The sequence below is a fragment of the Podarcis muralis genome, chromosome 10 (assembly GCF_964188315.1).
Source record: "Podarcis muralis chromosome 10, rPodMur119.hap1.1, whole genome shotgun sequence".
Lineage (NCBI taxonomy): Eukaryota > Metazoa > Chordata > Lepidosauria > Squamata > Lacertidae > Podarcis > Podarcis muralis.
Genome location: NC_135664.1, coordinates 8,175,328 through 8,194,977, shown reverse-complemented (window position 1 = coordinate 8,194,977; position 19,650 = coordinate 8,175,328). Strand labels below are relative to the sequence as shown.

At 41.6% G+C, this 19,650-nt stretch overlaps 1 protein-coding gene across 4 annotated transcripts in view; it reads left to right on the top strand.

Annotated features, from left to right (window-relative positions):
- Nucleotides 1-19,650, top strand: part of COG5 (component of oligomeric golgi complex 5) — a 163,158-nt gene that overhangs the window by 126,590 nt on the left and 16,918 nt on the right. For all 4 annotated transcript variants that reach the window (XM_077935793.1, XM_077935794.1, XM_077935795.1 and 1 more), the window contains 6 exons: nucleotides 9,623-9,733; nucleotides 11,246-11,308; nucleotides 12,590-12,693; nucleotides 15,020-15,257; nucleotides 18,064-18,140; nucleotides 18,961-19,087. In XM_077935793.1, coding sequence (XP_077791919.1) covers nucleotides 9,623-9,733; nucleotides 11,246-11,308; nucleotides 12,590-12,693; nucleotides 15,020-15,257; nucleotides 18,064-18,140; nucleotides 18,961-19,087 — 720 coding nt within the window. The remainder of the gene's footprint in view (nucleotides 1-9,622; nucleotides 9,734-11,245; nucleotides 11,309-12,589; nucleotides 12,694-15,019; nucleotides 15,258-18,063; nucleotides 18,141-18,960; nucleotides 19,088-19,650) is intronic.

Sequence of the window (19,650 nt, the reverse complement as noted above, 5' to 3'; positions counted from 1 at the left end):
GATCCATCTGGCCCCTGCAAAGCAGTAGGTACCGGCACAGACGCACTTGCACCAAACATTCGCAAAAAATGAACCTGGGGTTTCCTGCCATGCAACAACCCAAAAGGTGTGTCACCTACCAGTGAATTGTAGGTACGATTCCAGGTGAAGCCCACATACTTGATTGCCTCCAGCCAAAACCTTGGAGGTAACCCAGCATCTGCCAGCATCACCTGTGCAGCCTGAACCAGAGCCTCACTTCTCAGCTCTGCCACCCCTCTCTGATTGGGTGAAGTCGCTGTGTGACGTATCCCTTTCTTGTGAAAGAATTTCTGCAAAGCAGACCCTGTAAATTGAGCTTCTCTATCACTGGTCACCGCTTGCACTCTGGTGGAAAATCTTTGTTCCACCTCCTCAATCCATCTTTTGATCAGCTGTGCTGCATCATCTTTGGATTTGATACCATGGGTCCAAGTGTTCTGTGTAAAATTATCCTGCACCGTCAGGAGAAACCTTGCACCTCCCAGACTTGCTTCCCTTACAGGACCCCACAAATCTATGTGGACCAGTTCAAAAGGTTTTGCGGTTACCCTCTTCACCTTTGGGTAACTGCACCCTTTTACCTTTGCCAGCCTGCAGGTTTCACAACTTACAGCATGTCCACATTCTGTAATTTTACAACCTTTGGAAACCTCCGGCAGCACCTGTAGTTCCTCTAGGGAACCATGAGCTGTTCTTGTATGCCACGCATGGGCACATTGCTCGTGGTTGTTGATTTTTGCACGTAAAGCCTGTGCTTTCCCAACCTTCCCCTCACCCTCCAGAGGTGTTTTAAGAACAAAGAGATCATTTTGCCCCTTTTCAACCTTGGCAAATATCCTCCCTCCTTTGGAGATTGTGCAGACAGCATCTTCGAAACAAACCTTAAACCCCTTTTTCAACAAATAAGGCACAGATAAAAGACAGTGGTGCATCCCAGGAACGGTACAAAAGTCCAACTTCTCCTGTAAAATAGAAACATACATTTTGCCAGCATTAGTTACATTCTTTTTCTGTCCATTTGCAAAAAGTACAGTTTTCCCAGCCGGAATTGCCTTGCAATTCCACATCTCGACAGCAGGGGTATCTGGAATCAAATTGCAATTTGCTGCAGAGTCAATTACAAAACAAAGCTCTGAGCCTGTCCCACAGCTGGCCTCAGACAAAGCCAGACTAGCTGTGAGTTGATAAGAATCCTCCTGGTGTCTGTCACGTCCACCAGACTCAGTTCCACGCCTGCCTGTCTTCCCAGGCCTGTTGCCATGGAAACCCGACTGGTTCCCATGAGAAGTGTCCTTGGCAAATTCCTGCCTTGCCTCTCTGCTCCGGTGGGGGCAATCTCGACGTACGTGGTCAGCTGACTTGCAAATGTAGCAACAACGAACTTCAGTGGAAAAACACTGCCCGGGGCTCCCAGCTGGCCTGGCCTTCCTCCTTCTGGAACGGCGCCTCCCACCAGCCTCGCCCCCCTTGAAGCTGCTCTTCGTTTCAGCACAAGTGGAAAGTCCTTTAAACTTGCCTTTGGAACTCTTTGCCCCCCCGATCTGCGCATCAGCGCTCCTTGAGGCTGATTGGGGAATAGGGGCTTCTAGTCCAGCGTCTGCAGGGCCCTGGCCTCCCGCTGAAACTTCGCACAAACCTTTCAGCACATTCCAGGCAGCCCACGCTGATTTCACACCCTCCAAGTGGGGTCTCAGCGATGCATCAACGCATGCCTTGAGCATATCCAGCTCTCTTTGCATTTTCTGCTGGCTATCTTCCGGCAACGCAGCTTCACAGCCTGCAACGTCTCCAGCCGCTTTAGCGCTGGGGGTTGGTGGTAGTGGCTCCCTCTGGCTTGCTTCCCAAAGCCCATGGACCAGGAACCACCCCTTTATTCTTTGCCTCCAGGTTGCCCAACTCTTTAGAGTGAGCTTTTCCACCGGTATGTCCTGGCTCTCTGCCATCTTCTCCCGTTCTCCCAAGGGGCCCCAAGCTGTACTTACAATCAGTTTCAGCTTCTCTGGCTCTCCCTTCTTCGTGGAGAAACGATTTTCCAGCTGCTCTTAGCTTTTAGCTCTCTCAGCAGCTTCTTTGCCTCTTAGACGCAGGCAAACACCACGACATCAGGCGAGACACACTGAAAGCAGCCTCCGACCTCCGGCCAGCTTCCGTTTCTCAGATCGCCAACTTCAAAGCTCCCGTGATAGTTTTACAAGCGGTAATTAAGTACCCATAACCTGTGGCGAAATTCGATCTGCCGAGCTAGATCGATGAGCCGTGACCTCTGATTACTTTACGAACGTCAATCAGCAGTTTACTACGGGTCCGGCACACTTCTTCAAAAGCTGCGCCATTGTTGCTCCCTCCAGTTCACGGCTTAGCAGAGTTGGACACAGCGGGAAAACTATCACGTCCTTTGCCAAACACACACAGTCAGGTTTGTCTATTTACAGCTCTTTATTGAAACAGTTCAGCCATCGCTGCTGGCAGCCATTGCAAACATGCCTCTCTCTCTCAGACACACAGAGAGAACCTGAACGTAACTCCTCCCAGCTCCTCCCAGCTTCTAAAAACTGATGTCAGAATGCTGTGGCATCATGGGAAAAACTTAACCTGTTAAGTTCCAAATCCCACAAACCCCAGAGTCGGTCATGACTGGACCTAATGGTCAGGGGCCCCTTTACCTTTAAATAATGAGCTATGAGGTGCAGGGAGCTAATGGAGGAGGGCAGAAATTGCCCAATTTGAGGCAATCCCCCACATTTTCCTGCAGCCCCCTGTGCCCCATCCCGCATTGTTCAAATCGGAATTCCCAACTCTTTTCAGATTTTCACATTCGCAATTTGCTGGGGCTGGCGGTTTTCTTACTGTGTGGTAGTATCGACAGAAAAACTTTTAGGGAGTACCTGATCTCAGAGGAGCCCATCGCAAGAAATATGCATCCTAGTTGCTAGGAAGGAAGGAAGGTCAAACTGCAGAGATTCCAAGAACAGAGAAATTACCGCAAATTGAAGGAGTCAAAGTAGAGTAAACAGGAGGTGGAAACTGCAGCTCTTTAGGACATCAGTGATTCCTATTACCTGATGTCCAGCAACTCACTTGTCAGCCATAGCTCTGATTTCACTCATTGGCTAAAAGCACTGAAAGGTGGAAGCAGGCAGGCTGGTTCATCTTACAGAAATAGCTTAGAATGATGCCTGCATATTTTGTTTCATAACTTTATTTCTAGGAGAACTAGAGACTTGCTTTTTTTTTTTTTTCTTTCACTGAAAGTTCAGATTTAGGGGCCCTTCCTGACTACGGGCTGGATATATTGGTATCTCTTGTACCCACTTGTCTGAAACCACGTCTAGAGCTGCCCTGAGTGTCTGTGCATTTGGAAAACTATTCTCTTGGTTCAGTGTTTCCCTTAGTTCTACACCTGGATTAATTTCAGGAGTACTTGTCTCAAGTGCCATCTGTGACTTATTTGGGATGGACCTCTATCTGGTATAATTTTGTTGCAATTATGGAATGTTATTTTATGGCGCAGGAAAGAACGCTGGAAGAATTGCTTTTGTCTGCCAAGTTTCAGTTTTAAGGAAATTACAGCCTGGATTTTTAGTGGTGAATTAGACAGAAATAATGTCTAAATTAGGAAGCATCACATATAGGATACATTACTAAGAGTTACCTTTATTATTTGGTTGTTTTTTTTTAAAGTGCTACATTAAGCTATATGCAGATCAAAGATGAATCATTATGCTGGTTGTATTTTAGCCGTGGGATTTGTCTGACAGCTCGAGGAAAATGAATCTAATCCTCTTGTCTAATTGCTCAATGTTGCAAGTTGCTAGAAAGAATAAAATTGAGCAAGCTTGCAAACAGAAAGAAAAAAAAAGCCCTAAAGTGACATTTTCAGAAAATATTTAGATAAGCATAAGGGCAGCAACTGAGCCACAAGTCAATGCCACCAACTCATTAGTCCTTTTCTCTGGGTGACACATCTGTTACTGTCCATATCATATACTGTATTTAATTTGAAGACCTGGCATGCTTAAGATGGCAAAATATGGCATTATGCAGACTGAGAGGTATCCCTTACCAAAATAGGATCTGTGTATGCTCTCAGGACGTCGACTGCATGAGGCATATTTTACTGCATTGCGGACAATATGACCAACCTAGGGAACTATTGATTAAACCACTATTGGCAAATCGGCCAGGTCAATCTACTATACCAAATACCTTCTGGACGACAAGTCCAATGATATCACAGTGGCCATGGCAAAGTTTCTTTCAGTTGTCATACAAATTAAAGATCAACATACCCATGACTAAACAAATAACGCTTCGGTCTCCCTTCCCTGGGGGGGTGTCTGTATGAATCTGTATTTTATTCTGAATCCATATTATGGGTCGTTGGACCACAATAAAGATTATTATTAATATGCCATTATGAGTGGTAAACAATTGTAGTGTGAATTGGAGTTCTGTATTTGACACGTTAAAATGAATCCATAATACTATTTTTATGTCGTATGAAGGCACATCATTGTGATTTAATCATAGACATAGGAGTGTACGGACTTAAAAAACTGTACACATTGTGGATTGCCAAAGGCTGATTTTATGAGTTATCAAAATAATTTTCACACAGTCAAGGGCTGTATTTTTTTTAACTCCAGAAGGGTCACAAGGAAGAACTTTTGGGGAAGCACCATCAGGAGATAAACTGGTCAATTGTTTATTTAAACATATATATATATATTCAACCTAATATTCCCTAATATTGTGGTGAGGCAATAGAATAATAATAATTTAACAATTTATTATTTGTACCCCGCCCATCTGGCCGGGCCTCCCCAGCCACTCTGGTCGGCTACAAGGCTTGTTCTGCAAAACCTAAAAGCAGAGTGGGTCACATCTTTCAGAAGCCCCACCTTAAAGGTAGGATTCTGAGTTCAATCATTTTGGAAACTGTTGCTAAACCACCTGAATTACATCTAGCCTATCTACTCCAGGACATTGACTCTTATAGAACATTACAGGTTGCCAGATTCCTGAATTCAGTTCTTTCATATAAAAGACTTCATGGAATGCTGCATGACTATTAAAAATCTAGTAAACTCTATCCACCATCTTTATATTCAAGGCCACAATATGGTACATCTAGAGATTGTATGTAATGTGAAGGAGATTATGCGTTGAAATATTTTAGTTGATATTTTAGAATGTAAAATGCTATTTTATTTATTGATTGGTTTTACCTTGTGGGCTTATAGCTGAATAAAGTATTATCTATCGCAGTGTTTCCCAACCTTGGGCCTCCAGCTGTTTGTGAACTACAATTCCCATCATCCCTGACCACTGGTCTTGCTAGCTAGGGATGATGGGAGTTGTAGTCCAAAAACAGCTGGAGGCCCAAGGTTGGGAAACACTGATCTATCTATCTAAGGTAGGAACTTCCACTTTCTGCATGGTCTGTTCTGTTTGGAACATCCAAGTCCCTTTAAATACCCCATAAACATCAATGCTGGGTCTCTTGCAGAACAATCTTAATCAGAAGCACCAGCTCTTAATTTGGCCGTTGTACCATTTTCAGTTTAAATAAACCTCCAAATTTCAAAGTGATCTGTTGATTCTTAAATTCTACAGCAGTGTCTTATGACAGATATTCTTAAGACCATAAAGTCATGTTTATTTATGTACCTTGTTTTCTGAAATCCTGCACTCAAAACGGTTTGCAGCCGATACAACTATATCAGCAATATCATCACTCTTAACAAGTCCATTACAAAACTTGATTAATTGATCCAGACTTACAGGAAACAGTCAATATGTTCCAGGAATCAGTACAAACTCAAGTTTGTTTTACTAGAAACAGTGCAAAAGCAATATTTCCATAAAATCTATTTTATTTAAATTCACTGTGACTCATTGGCGTTCAGCTCACATGAAAGAAGCCTTTCTTGATCTGCTCTAAGCATTGAGCTAGTGTAATATCATTGAAAGGAATGACCTGTGAGATTGAACGCCCCAGGTTAAAATATCACCTCAGCCATTTTCTCCCTATCTCAGGCAGCCTGTCTCAACCTCTCAACTGTAATGTTGAATAATTGCATTAGCTTACTGTATGGGTTTCTTGAACTGTTAATGCGCATGAAATACCCTGAACACTTCAGAAATATGCATGCACTACTATTATTATGAATAACACGTGTACATCTTTCTCTTTCCACTTAGAAATGTAAGTCACTGGTGTGTGTGTTTTAAATAGAAAAAAATGGGAAATTTGAATTGATTCATGCCAGTATAAACCATTCTCTTTAGAACCTTAGAACCATGAAACCTTGAAAGGTTCACGATCAAGATTTACAGTTCCCCGAAATGTGAGAATACGGTTGGGTAGACACAAAACTCTCTGAGGATGCCTATGAAATTGAGTCTCTATCTGACTCAATTAACGCTTAATTAACGACATGGGGCTCTTACTCTGCTGCGCACGTCTCAGACATTTAGCATCTGACACATTCAAGGATGAGTTTCTCTCATATATCTGTTGATCTAGCCAGGGCCGGCCCATCAATGAATGGGGTGAGTTAGCTGCTTCGGGCAGCACCCAGGAAACGCAGCATCGAGGTGGAAGAGGAAGGAAGCTGCTGCCTCACTGCTGCTTTACACTGTGGGCGAATAGACTTGCTCTTCTCCTAGCCTGTGTATGAGAGCAGCAAGCCTATTGGAGAGCAGCAAGCTATTGCTTTTCTGCTGCCACCGCTTTGCCCAAGGGCCACATTGACCCTGCCTTGTAAAACAGCAGCGGGGCTTCGCTTTCCTTCCCTCCCCGCATTGCTTTTCCCTTGATTTTTGCTCCTCCTCCACTAGGCTTCGTATTTCAAACGTTCCTGGATTGCAAATTATTTATTGCACAGATACTCCACCTTTTAACCCCAGAAACTCAAGTTGATGTACATGGGTTCAACCACTCATCATTTAATTCCCCACGAAAATCCTGTGAGGTGGATTTAATCAGAGAGAAATACTAGCCAAGGTCTTCCAATGAGCTTCCGACTGGGGATTTGAACTCGGGTCTTTCAGGCCTTAGCCCAGGGCCAGAGTTAACCCTGTGGAGGCCTCTAAGGCAGTCAGAATCTTGCGGGGCAAGGAGCCTAGCAGATTATCTTCTAATATATTTTTTATTTTACCAACCAACAAGATCAAGATGAAATCAATATTATTTTGATGTGTTGTCGCAGGGCCCCTAAAAGGTGTGGGGCCCATAGATAGGTACTCTGCCTATTTGGCAGTCCAGCACTGCCCTAACCCATCATAATTTAAGACCAAACTTACATTTATCAACAGTTTCATAAAAACCATTTATAAAATATTGAAATTTTACCTAGATCCTGGTGGCCTAAGCATCCTGCGAGCAGAGTTCATTTGAATAGTAGTAGTAGTAGTAGTAGTAATAATAATAATAATAATAATAATAATAATAATAATAATAATAATTTATACCCTGCCTACCTCTCTGGGTTTCTGATATAGTCCCCTATTTTCCCTGCAAGCTCTTTCACCTCCCTCCCAAAAGCTGCTCCAGCATTTCTTTCGTCAACATTTGAGCAACTACTGGTGTTTTACTCAAAATATGTGGACCTGGAAACAGATGAAAAGAAAGCATTTGCCTTTGTCTGAAATCAGCTTGACTGCTACTGCAAACGATTTTGCCCGTTCACCAGCCAAGGACTCTACAGCTCCTGGACCTCCTAACGCTTGCATTCCCCACGAAGTCTGTCTCTGCTTCTCAGACTCTTGTCATGAAGAGATTTAACGGTAGAAGATTACTGGAAGAGACATTAATGAATTTCAGGGTACTGAAATTAGTATCTAGTCTAAGGAATGGTTCTGTTTTGATGCATTGTCTGAGATGCTTAATGGCATTAAATGACTGGCAAATTTAGTGAACTTCCTTTTTTCTTCCTCCCTTTTAAAAACTTGAGCCCCACCTAATTTTCATTGCAAAACTCATTGCAGCGTTCAATTCAGACCGCAAAACAACATCAAAGTCTGCCCAAATCAGATTGAGGTTAGCGATGGTCCCTGAAAGGATAATGCTATTGGAAACTATAGAGCCCTATTTATGGATGAGTGGATTTTCTTCTTTTTTATCTGACAGAGGTCCTGAGGCTTCTAGGTCTTAACTGTGCTACGTGCCATCTGCATCACAGTATGCTCTGCTAAAATGTGTTTTCTGCCGAAGCAATGTGGAGAATAGAATGAATAACATTCCTGAAGGTGAAATACTCCAAGGGAGATTTGTGCATGTCTATTTAGATACTTTCTGTCAGAATTTAATTCCCACCTGAAGGAACGGGTTGGTGTTAGTAAGCCCCTGACAACCATCTTGGAATTGAGACATGGGGTTGCAGTATTGAGAGAGCAATATTTTTATTCACTACAGGTACATTTTTGTTTTGGAACATTATTTGACAACTGAAAAATTGCTGTGAAATAATATTAAATAATGCTTTTATTTGCTAAAGCTTAATTCAGGATTTTCCCTGATGTTTCAATGTTGCTAGGTTGGTTTTTTTACTGGTGACCTATTAGGAGGTTGGGACAGTGAGTGTATCTGTCGCCCATGGTGCGGAATGCTTGAGTCTATTTTTTAATTGTACCAGCCTGGCTGTTTCTCAACTTAACGTTTCCTGGTTGACTGGGTAAGTTCCCTGTGGCATATATAATTGGGTGGCCTCACGCGCTTGATAGATTGTAGTTGCTATTTTTCTTCCTGCTGGCAATATTATGCAGAGATGGTCCTGCCTGAAGTGTGGCATCGTTCTGCATTTTTCCTGTTCCTGCGTAACATCGGAAAAATAAATTCCTCCGGCTCTTGGGTGTGTCCCTGTGAGGCTTTCAAAGTCCTGCAGGTCCTGAATCTGCTGGGAGAACCTGTCACTTGCTTTCATTGTTTAGATAATAATTTCATACGCCTGTACAGCTCGTGAGAATAAGCAACCCTAAAGGTTGAAATTCAGGAAGTTATTTTCCATAGAAATAAAAAACCCCAAACAGTTTCAAGACACTTTTGTTGGGTTTGTACTGAGATTGTACTGACACACTGCCCAGTGGTGTTCACAGAAAGGGGGAGGATGTTGGTTTCTATGTGTTGCCTTTGCAGTCCTTGGAGTCACAAGACTCTGTTTTGCATTCCAGAGATTCCATACTGTTGGAAGTCTCACGGAAGACAGGAGACGGATGTGACATTACTGGTTTCCGGTTCCTTTGTTTTCGAGTTACTCTCTGCTTTCACAGAGAGAGCATGTATATTTCTTTTCTGTCTGCGTAGTTAGCAATAAAAGTCTTAGCATGTAGCTCAAACTTCTCGTCTCTTCCCTGTCCCTGTGCTGGATACTCTGCGTAATGGGAACGTGCTTGGAGCCTTATCAAAGGCGCAGGTCGTTAATCACGTCGGAAGAGCTCGGTCGAGCGGAGATTCCGACAACTTTTTCTGTGCTGGGAATTAAGATGGTTTAAATGCAACCTGATTTTCCCATTCCATTTTAAGGGGAAGAATTGTATTTATTTGGATTAGTGTACTTAAAAGGAAATAGTTTGCATGACTTGTATGCTTTACTTGCAGCTGTCGACACAAGGAGAAGCCAGCCAGGTGATTGGGCCGTTAACAGAAGGTCAAAGAAGAAACGTGGCTGTAGTGAATTCATTGTACAGGTTACACCAGTCGGTTCTTAAAGTAAGTGGCAGGGATACTTTAAACATAACCATTGTTAAGTTGTGGTTTTAATTCTTCTCCACAAATCCTGAATTGAATTGGAGAGAATGTTGTAAACACTTCTGAAATGGTCTCTGTGAATAATGGGCTAGAACCCAGTTTCCCACCCACCAATCGCTCTCTCATATATTTGCTATGTCTGCCTTCTTTACTGTTTCTTCGCTTATTAGTGCTTTACTCCTAAAGATGCTATCTTTTGAGTTTTCTGTTAATTTAGGAGACTGTAATGGAGTTCAGGATAATACTGTATATGTCCTTGAATTCACTTGCCTAAATTATGTTGCAGAACATTACAAAAGAACCCCTTAGGGCTTTGTATGAGAAGTGATACGAGCTCGGATCCAAGCCTTGGTATTTTGGATTCCAAAGCCCCTTTAAACAATCGTCCCCTATGCCGTGTCACAAATTTCATTGGAAAGTCCCCTCCGTTTTGAGACTGCTTTGGCTGCCCTATGGCACTTTTGCCCAACCTGATGTGTTCCAGCTGTTGTGGTCCTAGGCAGTCTGGCCACGATCAAGGATGATGCTGAGATGTAGTCTACAACATCTGGATGACACTGGGTTGGGAAAAGTTGTCGTATGGAATTGCCACACGGTTTTGAAAAGCACAAACTCAAAACCCCCCTCAAACGCACAGAACTAGCTGGTTTTCTTTTCAAATGTCAGCCATAGCATTTAAATTAGTGTTTACGTTAAAAGCCATACCTTAAAACCATAAGAAACAAAAACAAATATTTTAAAATCACTGATTTCTATATCCTGTATTCACATTGCAGTGGCAGAGTGTAAATCATTCTCATGAGTTTCGTGTTACCCACTTTCACTTTGGCATGTTTGTGTTGGTTTACACAAACACACACACACACACACACACACACACTAAATAAATAAATCTTGATATGAAATTTGGAAAAGAAATTGCTGGGACCTTACTTGAATGTGAACGCTGAACAAGTTAGAAATAGTTATGGAGGAACAGATGGGTTTTTGTGTCACAAGATGTTGGCTCCATAGCTTTTTTTAAAAGGCTGTCAGCCGGGGGGAAAGATATAGAAGCATTTAGGAGGTGAATTTTTTCAGTTCTGTATTTAAAAATCATGGAGGTCCAAGAGGAACTGTGTGATTAGTGACATTTTGTGGCATTTTATGTATATCATGCAGTTAGTTATCCATGCACAAGTCAGTGTGTGGCTTTCATGGTTGCCAGAGACTATAGAGATTGCAGGGTTCCATTGTGATGGGAGATTCCTGCTTGCTGGCTTAGCCTCTGGAGATCCATAATCAAATAAACAGGATATTTATTTCACACGCTCTGACGCTTGATCCCTGATCTAGAGGGAGGAGGCCTGTGACCAACATGTGCTGGGACCCAGAACATGGCCAAGGAGGGGCCCAGCGATGAGCAGCAGTAAGAGAACGTTGGCTTCACCAGGGTCTCACTATATGATTGAGCATCTCTGCCTCTCTTTTTAGGTAATATCCTGCCAAAGTGCATTTCCAGCCTCTTCAGAGGAAACTATTAGCACAGCCTTGAAGGTAGGTGAATATTAAAAGTCACGAATATTACGTATATTTGAAACCTGCTGTGTGTCCGTCCCCCCACTTTAAACTAAGCCAGATTCATTTGCTTGCAACATTTGTGGTTGTGTCCTTCAGGAAAACCTATCTATTCATGTTTGTTCTTGAGATAATTTGCTGTCTGTGTTAGGTGAGGATGAATTAGCTAAGTGCTCAACGTTTAGCAGAGGCTGTTAGGCAGCGCTTGAATGATAGCAAGGCAGAGGAAAACTGCCTACCTTTTCACCATTAAAAGTGATGATTCTTCTTTCCTGGTGCTTTCATTTTTCACGTTTAACTTCTCCCTGGAGACAGCTTTCCATTTGCTTTCATCCATGGTCTTCCCAATCCACTGCTTTTCAATGTGTGAATGATGTAGGTTGAAAGAAAAACATTCACCGCCTCTTTTGAAGGATGGAGCCGAGACCTCATTACGTTGATCTTTAATTACATATTAAGATAATAGTAGAATATATTGGCCTGCTCTTCTTTCCAGGAAAAGCCCCCAGTTTCAAACGATATTGTCAGCATAATTTAAAAACTACCACAAGAGGAAGCGCACATATTTGAATGGTGGAACTGGTCAGATACCGGTCAGATACTTCAGTTTGTAGAAAGCTCTTGAAACGGTTGTCACATCATGTTATACTTCCCTGAAGAATTTGTCCTGTTATAAGTGACTCTTTTATTGTTGGCCCTTGTTCAGCCACTGCTCCACATAAGGAGTTGGGAAGATTTCGAGTTAAGTTGCACAATACACTGGTGCCTCGCAAGACGAAATTAATTCGTTCTGCGAGTTTTTTCGTCTTGCGAATTTTTCGTCTTGCGAAGCACGGTTTCAAAAGAAGTTTTGGAAAAGCTTCAAAAATCACCAAAGTCTTCAAAAACCTCAAAAAAGGCTACCACACCACGTGCAACTGCACCTCTTCAAGCAATGCACCCTGGGTATTAACGGTTTTAAGAAAAAGGAAACAAACTTGCAAGACGTTTTTCGTCTTGCGAGGCATTTGTCTTGCGAGGTACCACTGTACGTTTAACTTTTCATGTATATATAGGTTCAAAATATATTGCACAACACATCTATATAGATATATCTGTATGAATATACAAACTATGTCATGGCACAAAACAGCACTGTTCACAATTAACTTGACAAAGTTTTTCTAATTTATTTATCTCTTGGTATTCATGGACAGCATATTGATGTCTTGTATGGTTTTTTTACTCATTCTTTTTCCTCCTTGGTTATCCTTCTTGTAGACAGTCTATGATTTGATGGGAAATGCTGTGCAACCTTTGCTGAACTCGGTTGGAGACTCAATAGAGGCTATTATCATCACTATGCATCAGGAGGACTTTTCTGGGTAATGGAGTCACTACCTCAGTGTTGTTTTAGACATGTGTACGATACAGACACCATATCGAAAACCCCGGAGATTTATTACCTTGCGGCAAAAGTGCTTGCCTCAGCGGCCAGCCTGTGCTGTTAGTGGGGGAAGGAACAGGACTTCTGGCTGCCGAAATTATTTGTCTGCCTGGAAAGTAAATATGGATAACACTTTTTAAAATGAAATGTGAGAAGAGGATTTTCCAGTGAGGGTTTTTTTAAAAGCCACTTGTTTTTATTATTTAGTTTTTAACATTTAAAGTTACAGTAGAGTGTGAGAATTGACTGGATGCAAAAAAAAAATTATTTCCAAGAAATAAATGCTGGTTGATCTCTGTTTACGTAGAAGCAGGTTTTCAGTTGTCTCTCCCTTCACTGGGTCTTTCAAGCCTGAAAGATTTTCTCCTATAAAGTTCCCAAGTGTTGATAGGGAGCAGGGATTCCACTTGCATTTCTTTTCGTATCACTTATATTTGGGCGTGTTGGGGGAACCTGGGCCTTCTCTGAAGGTCTGCAGGACTGGATTAACCATTAAGTAAAATAATCACGTGCTTAAGGCATCAGGGGAAGGGGGACAGCACAGATAATGTCCATTGCCAGACTTTTAGCATTAATTTTAGCATTAATGGTTTTAGCATTTTAGCATTAATGGTCACAAATTGCTTAATTGAGCGTTCATTTTCTGACTTGAAGTATATTAAAAAATCCCAACAGAACAACTATGCAACTAGCCAGGCTGGACGCCCTATCTCTACTAATTATAGAAGCAGATATGCTGCATAAGATTTGTTTTGAGGATCTGATCAAAGACTTTTTAGTTAGGGAAAATAGGAGAACATTTTTCACATATAAATGAAGTGGAAGTATACAGAAATCAACATTTTCCATCTTCCAGTAGGTTTCATTTCATTTCGAGAAATAAAATTTCATTTTACGGTTTATTATTGTTTACATTTTGAGCTAGATATATATGGGGCACCAAAAAAATTTAAGTGCTAAGGACCTCTAAAGGTCTTAATCCATCTCTGGATTAAGAGGCGAACATCACTTTGCTCAGGTTATTAGTTGAGTTGGCGTAAGAGAATCCCACTGCAGGCATTTAAGTCTTTTGTTGAATGAGCCAAGCAGTCTTACTCAGGCTTCCATCCTTTAGTTCTTAGCCTGTTTCCCCTCCCCCCCCCCCAAAAAAAATGTTAGTAGCTTTGCCCTTCATCTTGCCTTGGTGGGTTTGTATGGAGAAGTACTCAGAAGTACAATGAATGCTAGTTTTGAGAGAAGTTTGTGAAGTTTTCTGTCCCAGCTCCATTCTGCTTCAGCTGTGCAGTCGTACCTTGGATCCTGAATGCCTTGGTACTCAGACGTTTTGGCTCCCAAATGCCACAAACTCGGAAGTGAGTGTTCCAGTTTGCGAACGTTCTTTGGAACCTGATGGGGCTTCCACAGCTTCTGATTGGCTGCAGGAGCTTCCTGCGGCCAATCAGAAGCCACGCTTTGGTTTCCGAACGTTTTGGAAGTCGAACGGACTTCTGGAAGGAATTCCGTTTGACTTCCAAGGTACGACTGTAATTGCTTATCCTCCTCTATGAAGGAATCCAGTGGGGAGAACATGGACTTCTGAAAAACGTTTTTGGTTTATTATATATGACTGGAACTTACCTAGGCCCTCAGTCCTTCCTAAAGTGGGGCCACTTTGAACAGAATTGGGGGGGAAGGTCAATTGCTTGGACCAGAAGACTTCTAATGTGACCTGTTGACTCACTTTACTGACTAAATCCTCTGAGATATGGATGCTTGAAGTCTGGTCTCCGCTGTTGCCTTGTTGCTACTACACCTTGTATCCTGGAGGACTGGTTCTGCCCAGATTGGAGGCATCTGTGCATATAATCTCTGAGCAATTTAAGTCAAGAGCAGACTTAGTGAGGGTTTTGAGGCAGGCTGGACTTTTAACACCACAATATGTATGATGTGGTCTATTATTAGAGAATTATACCAACAGCTGTGCCATTTAAATTTAGAGCTTTTCAGCTTCCGGCTGATGAAAATACTCCAGACTTGGAGGGGGGGGGGAAGAGGAGGAGAAAACACCACTAGAACAGTTCACATTTTCCTTGCAAAACTGCAGTTAACGTGAGGAAAAGGTGTTTCAGACACAGCTTATTCCTGTATAAATATGATGTAGTGATGCATGCAGCCATTGTAGTTGTCTGTCACAGGACAAAGGTGAAGCAGCGCAGTGACGTGGTTAAAGTTGATACAAACATGAAATTAACATTCGTTATCCTCTTTGTTTTGTTTTTTTATAGGTCGCTACCCACTTCAGAAAAGCCCGATGTCCCTTGTTCTCTGTACATGAAAGAACTACAGGGCTTCATCGCGAGAGTCATGAATGACTACTTCAGATACTTTGAATGCTACGACTTTGTCTATGAGAGCACAGAGGCCATTGCCCAGAGAGCAATTGAGCTTTTTATTCGCAATGCCAGCCTACTAAGGCCTCTCGGCGAAGGCGGAAAAATGCGGCTTGCTGCTGATTTTGCACAGGTAGATAGATGAATGGGAGACAGTGTTGATTTTATTTCCTCATATGCACCGAACTACACATTGAATTAGAAATGCTATGCCCCAAGACATACAAACACATGCTGCTTTGCTGTTCCATAAGCTGTTCTCCATCTAAAATTATTTCAATTCTGCGTACATAACAAGCAGAGTCCAGTTATAATGACTGTGATAAATTAGGATTAGTTAGATTTGGTTGGATGTTTTTCAGCTGCCAAAATTGGAGTTTGAGAGCAGAAACCTTGAGGCTGTGGCAGTGTACTGCTGAAAAGAAACCTTAGTCTGTATTATGGCAGTTACATAGATTAGAGGGACTGTGGAGAACAACTGAGAGCCAGATTATAAAATTAAATTTAAAAAATGGTGGCAAGTTTCTTCCATAGAAAGATTAAAAATGGCATTTGTAGGTGCTGGAACTGAGTTCCGGCTGAAAAAAAAGCCCAGGTTGTAACCATAAAATGAGTCTTTCCATTATCTTTCCAAAAACATATTTATTATGTTCGCTCGCTAGCAGTCTCTGTGCTCTTGTTCTTTGGGAGGGAAGTTTTAAGTAAACCTGTGAATCTCTAGTTTCTAATTCTCCCCCTGCCCATCTCCTACATTTTCCCTGCAGTCTTGCCTCTCCAGCAGTTGGTCTGCAAATTGCTCAAGAGGCATTTTTTTGCACACATTTGAAAACTGAATTGCAAACTGTTTTGATTTTTTCTTGCTTTGTTTTGGTTTATTCCTTCTATTTCTCAATAGCCCTCCCATTTCATGCCAGTTTCAAGAAAGGTAGCTGGGACTTAGTATTTGGGCATCCTTAAAAATAACCAAAAACATGATTAAAGCCATGTCTTCTTTGACCCTGGGCGACTCATTCGTGAGAGATAATGAAATTCCTAAAGTAAGCTAGAGCCCTGATTTTGATACACAACATAGTCCAAGGCACACCAGTTATTGGAACATATATATATAAATGTACATTCTGTTTTACATTTGTCCTTGAAACAGTGTAGGGCCAGATACCTATGTTACTTCCAGTACTTTTTTAAATTTTATGTATACATACATTTGTATTCCACTTGGGATTCTCAGAGAGATTAATACTTAAGAGCATTCAGTCAGCCATACTGAAAATATTAAACCACCAAAGCATTAGTGACCAAGATAACAAACTACGGAAAACCAATAGTTAATAAGAAAATACACACATATTGAAACTCCTGAACAAATTAATAGGTATTTTGGTTCTAAAAAAGATAAAGTTGTGTCTGTTCTGAGGACACATAATGCAGCTACTTCTCTGACGCTAAGAAAGTCTAGTCAGTGCATCGATGGGAGCCTCATGTTCACTAGCTCAAGTTCCAGCATGGAAGAAAGGCAGGATATATATGTACTAAATCACTTTGGTGCCCGGCATCCCTTGCTGGGATGACGTAAAGGAGACAAGGCGCCAACACTGAAAAATGCATAAAACATGCTAAGTGTGGGTTGTAAGATCATCTTATTATGAACTTCCTTATGCTTTTAAGTTTCTTTTTCCAAATATTTGCATTTGAAGTCTACAGACTATTAGTAACACTGAACTTAAATTAGAAAAGTGTGAAAGGGAGATATTTGTAAGTCTCACCTTAGAAATGGTGGACAGGATGTATATCCAAAATGTTTAAAGTTACATCCAGGGCACCCTAATCACTGGGGAATTTGACTGTTTTTATATCTAGCAGTCAAAACATTGATGTCTGTAAAGATAGGAACTTGAAAGATATGGGGAAAGGGGGGGGGGGGAATGGCTTGTGCTGAATGCCTGGCTCAATTTTCACAATTCCGTCTGGCCTGGAAAGAATTTGCTGGGGTCAGTAAGGTACTCTGAAATGACATTTCCCTGACATTTATACATATCATGAGACATCATCTGGGAATTGTTGTACATTCTGACCTCCTCATTATGAAGAGCTTTGTTGCTGTATAAGAAAGCCAAGTGTGCTAAGGTTACAGTAATTTGGAGTATTTTAGGTTGCAAGTCATATTTTGCACTTTAAAAGCTGTGCAGCTTTGTATGATTAAGAGACTGAAATGTGAACATAATGAAGTCAGAACCGAGGAAGGAAACCCCACAATATTTTTTTCAGTATTGTGAAAAAAATACTCTTTTAAGACAAGAGTTGCGAGATTAGTGTAGAGGGGAAAATGGACACGTGTTAACAAGCAAAAATAGTAATCGCATCTCCATTAGTTAGAATAAAAAGATCCACTCTTCATTTGCCAAATGTTTAACCTAGGGACTGTAAGAAATTATATTGTTCTTTTGGATAGAGTAAATTACACACAAACCAAAGGGGTTGATTGTACAGATATACTCTTCTTTCCAAAAGCCAGTGAAAAAACTCTTGTGTATGCAGAGGAGATGCTGGTTGTTTATATTACTGTTATTATTTCATCTGACATAAATGAATAAACTGTGGGCTTTTCTTTCTTGGTATATTCTTAATTTGGCAGTAAAATGAGATTCATTCCTGGTGGTCCTAAAATAGCTGATGGTGGTTCTGTTTACATGGTAACAGCAGTGACATTGGTTTTCCAATTCCATGGCTTCATCCCATGGTTGGAATGGGTTCATTCCATCTGATTGCATGCCCGTGGTTGCAGGTTGTTGCCAGATTGTTGCCAGAAATTCTGCTGGTAAAAACTGGTTCTGGTTCATGAAATCTGCTGGCTGAAAATCCGCCTTCCCCAATTCCTGACTGGCTGGTTTGGCCCAGGGCTTTGAATATCTGACTGAAGTGCAATTCGTTTTCTCTGACAGATGGAGTTAGCAGTCGCTCCCCTCTGCAGACGGCTCTCTGATCTGGGAATATCCTACAGACTCCTAAGATCATTCAGGTATATTGCCTTCAAAATATTTTTCACAGCTGGCACCAGGTAATGAAGAATTTAAATCGTTGCCAATTTATTTGGGTTTTTAATTAAAACCTTCTGGCAGCACCATGTGAAAATTACCAACAAATTAGTGCTTTTTCCTTGAACATTTTATTCAGAGTGTAACTATAACTTGGGAGAATTTTGTCATGCAAATGTCAGCTAAATTGCACCTTTTTGCTTTTTGTTGTGGATCTCAGTTCTTATGCTGATGAGCTGCGGTTACACTGAGCCCCCTACCCTGATATTAGAGGATTTGAGATGCAGTGTTTTTGTTTAATTAAATAATAAGCTGCTGTTACTACAAACAATCACTTACCAAATTCCATAATGACGATGAAGCAAAGCAGAAAACAACTGCTGCATGGAAAGGAACAGGCTTTGGTTTTTAAGGTGCTGTGTGTGTTATTAGAGTGGCATGGATAAAATGAAGCCTTCCTTGGGTTCTCTCCTTTTGTGGGCCGATACTTGTGGGCCCTTTTTTGTGGGGCAAAATCAGCTGCAATAGGCAACACTGTTATGGGTGGAGGCAAAACATTTGCCAAGAAATGGGAGACTCGAAGAGGCAACCGCAGGTTCAACTCCCATTCCAACCTTGTTTGTGTGTCTGCATTTTCCCATGCAAGTGAACGGCCATCATTCAATCCTATGAGAAAAGGTGAAATACCTGTTGCAATGTGGAATTTAATCCACCACAAGAGGCATTTTCCTAATAAATTATAGGGAGGCATAATCTTCTTTCCTTTTAACTGTATCATCTTAACTTCTTCTTTATCCCCCGCAGACCAATGCTGTTCCAGACTAGTGAGCATATCATCAATAGTCCGGCCGTGGGAGATATCATTCCATTCAGTACCGTTATTCAGTTCTTATTTACAAGAGCACCACCTGAATTAAAATCCCCGTTCCAGGTAATTACTTTACGCAGCCTTTTCTCACTATATACTCCACCAGTGGCAGAAAACCATTTATCTCTAATAATAATAATAATAATAATAATAATAATAATAATAATTATTTATTACTTATACCCCGCCCATCTGGCTGGGTTTCCACAGCCACTCTGGGCGGCTTCCAACAGAACACTAAAATACAATAACCTATTAAACATTAAAAGCTTCTCTAAACAGGGCTGCCTAAATTGCTGTCGCCAATCCTGTTTCGTAGCTATACTCAAGTTGCAGCTTGTGGGGCTGGTTTTATGAGATCACGGCAGGCTGCAGGCATTTTCCATCCTGGTTAACTTCTGGCAATAGAATGCTTTTGCAATTCAACAGCCACAGAGGAAATCATCCGAGATGATACTGCGATCCTTCGGCCCCAGCCAGCCTGGACAATGTCAGGGATGATGAGGACTCTAGTCTATCAACATGTAGAGCCACATCTTCCTCCTCTCTTGTTTAATCCGTAGTTGAGACTAATTTAAAAAGGGTAAAGGGACCCCTGACCATTAGGTCCAGTCACTGACATCTCT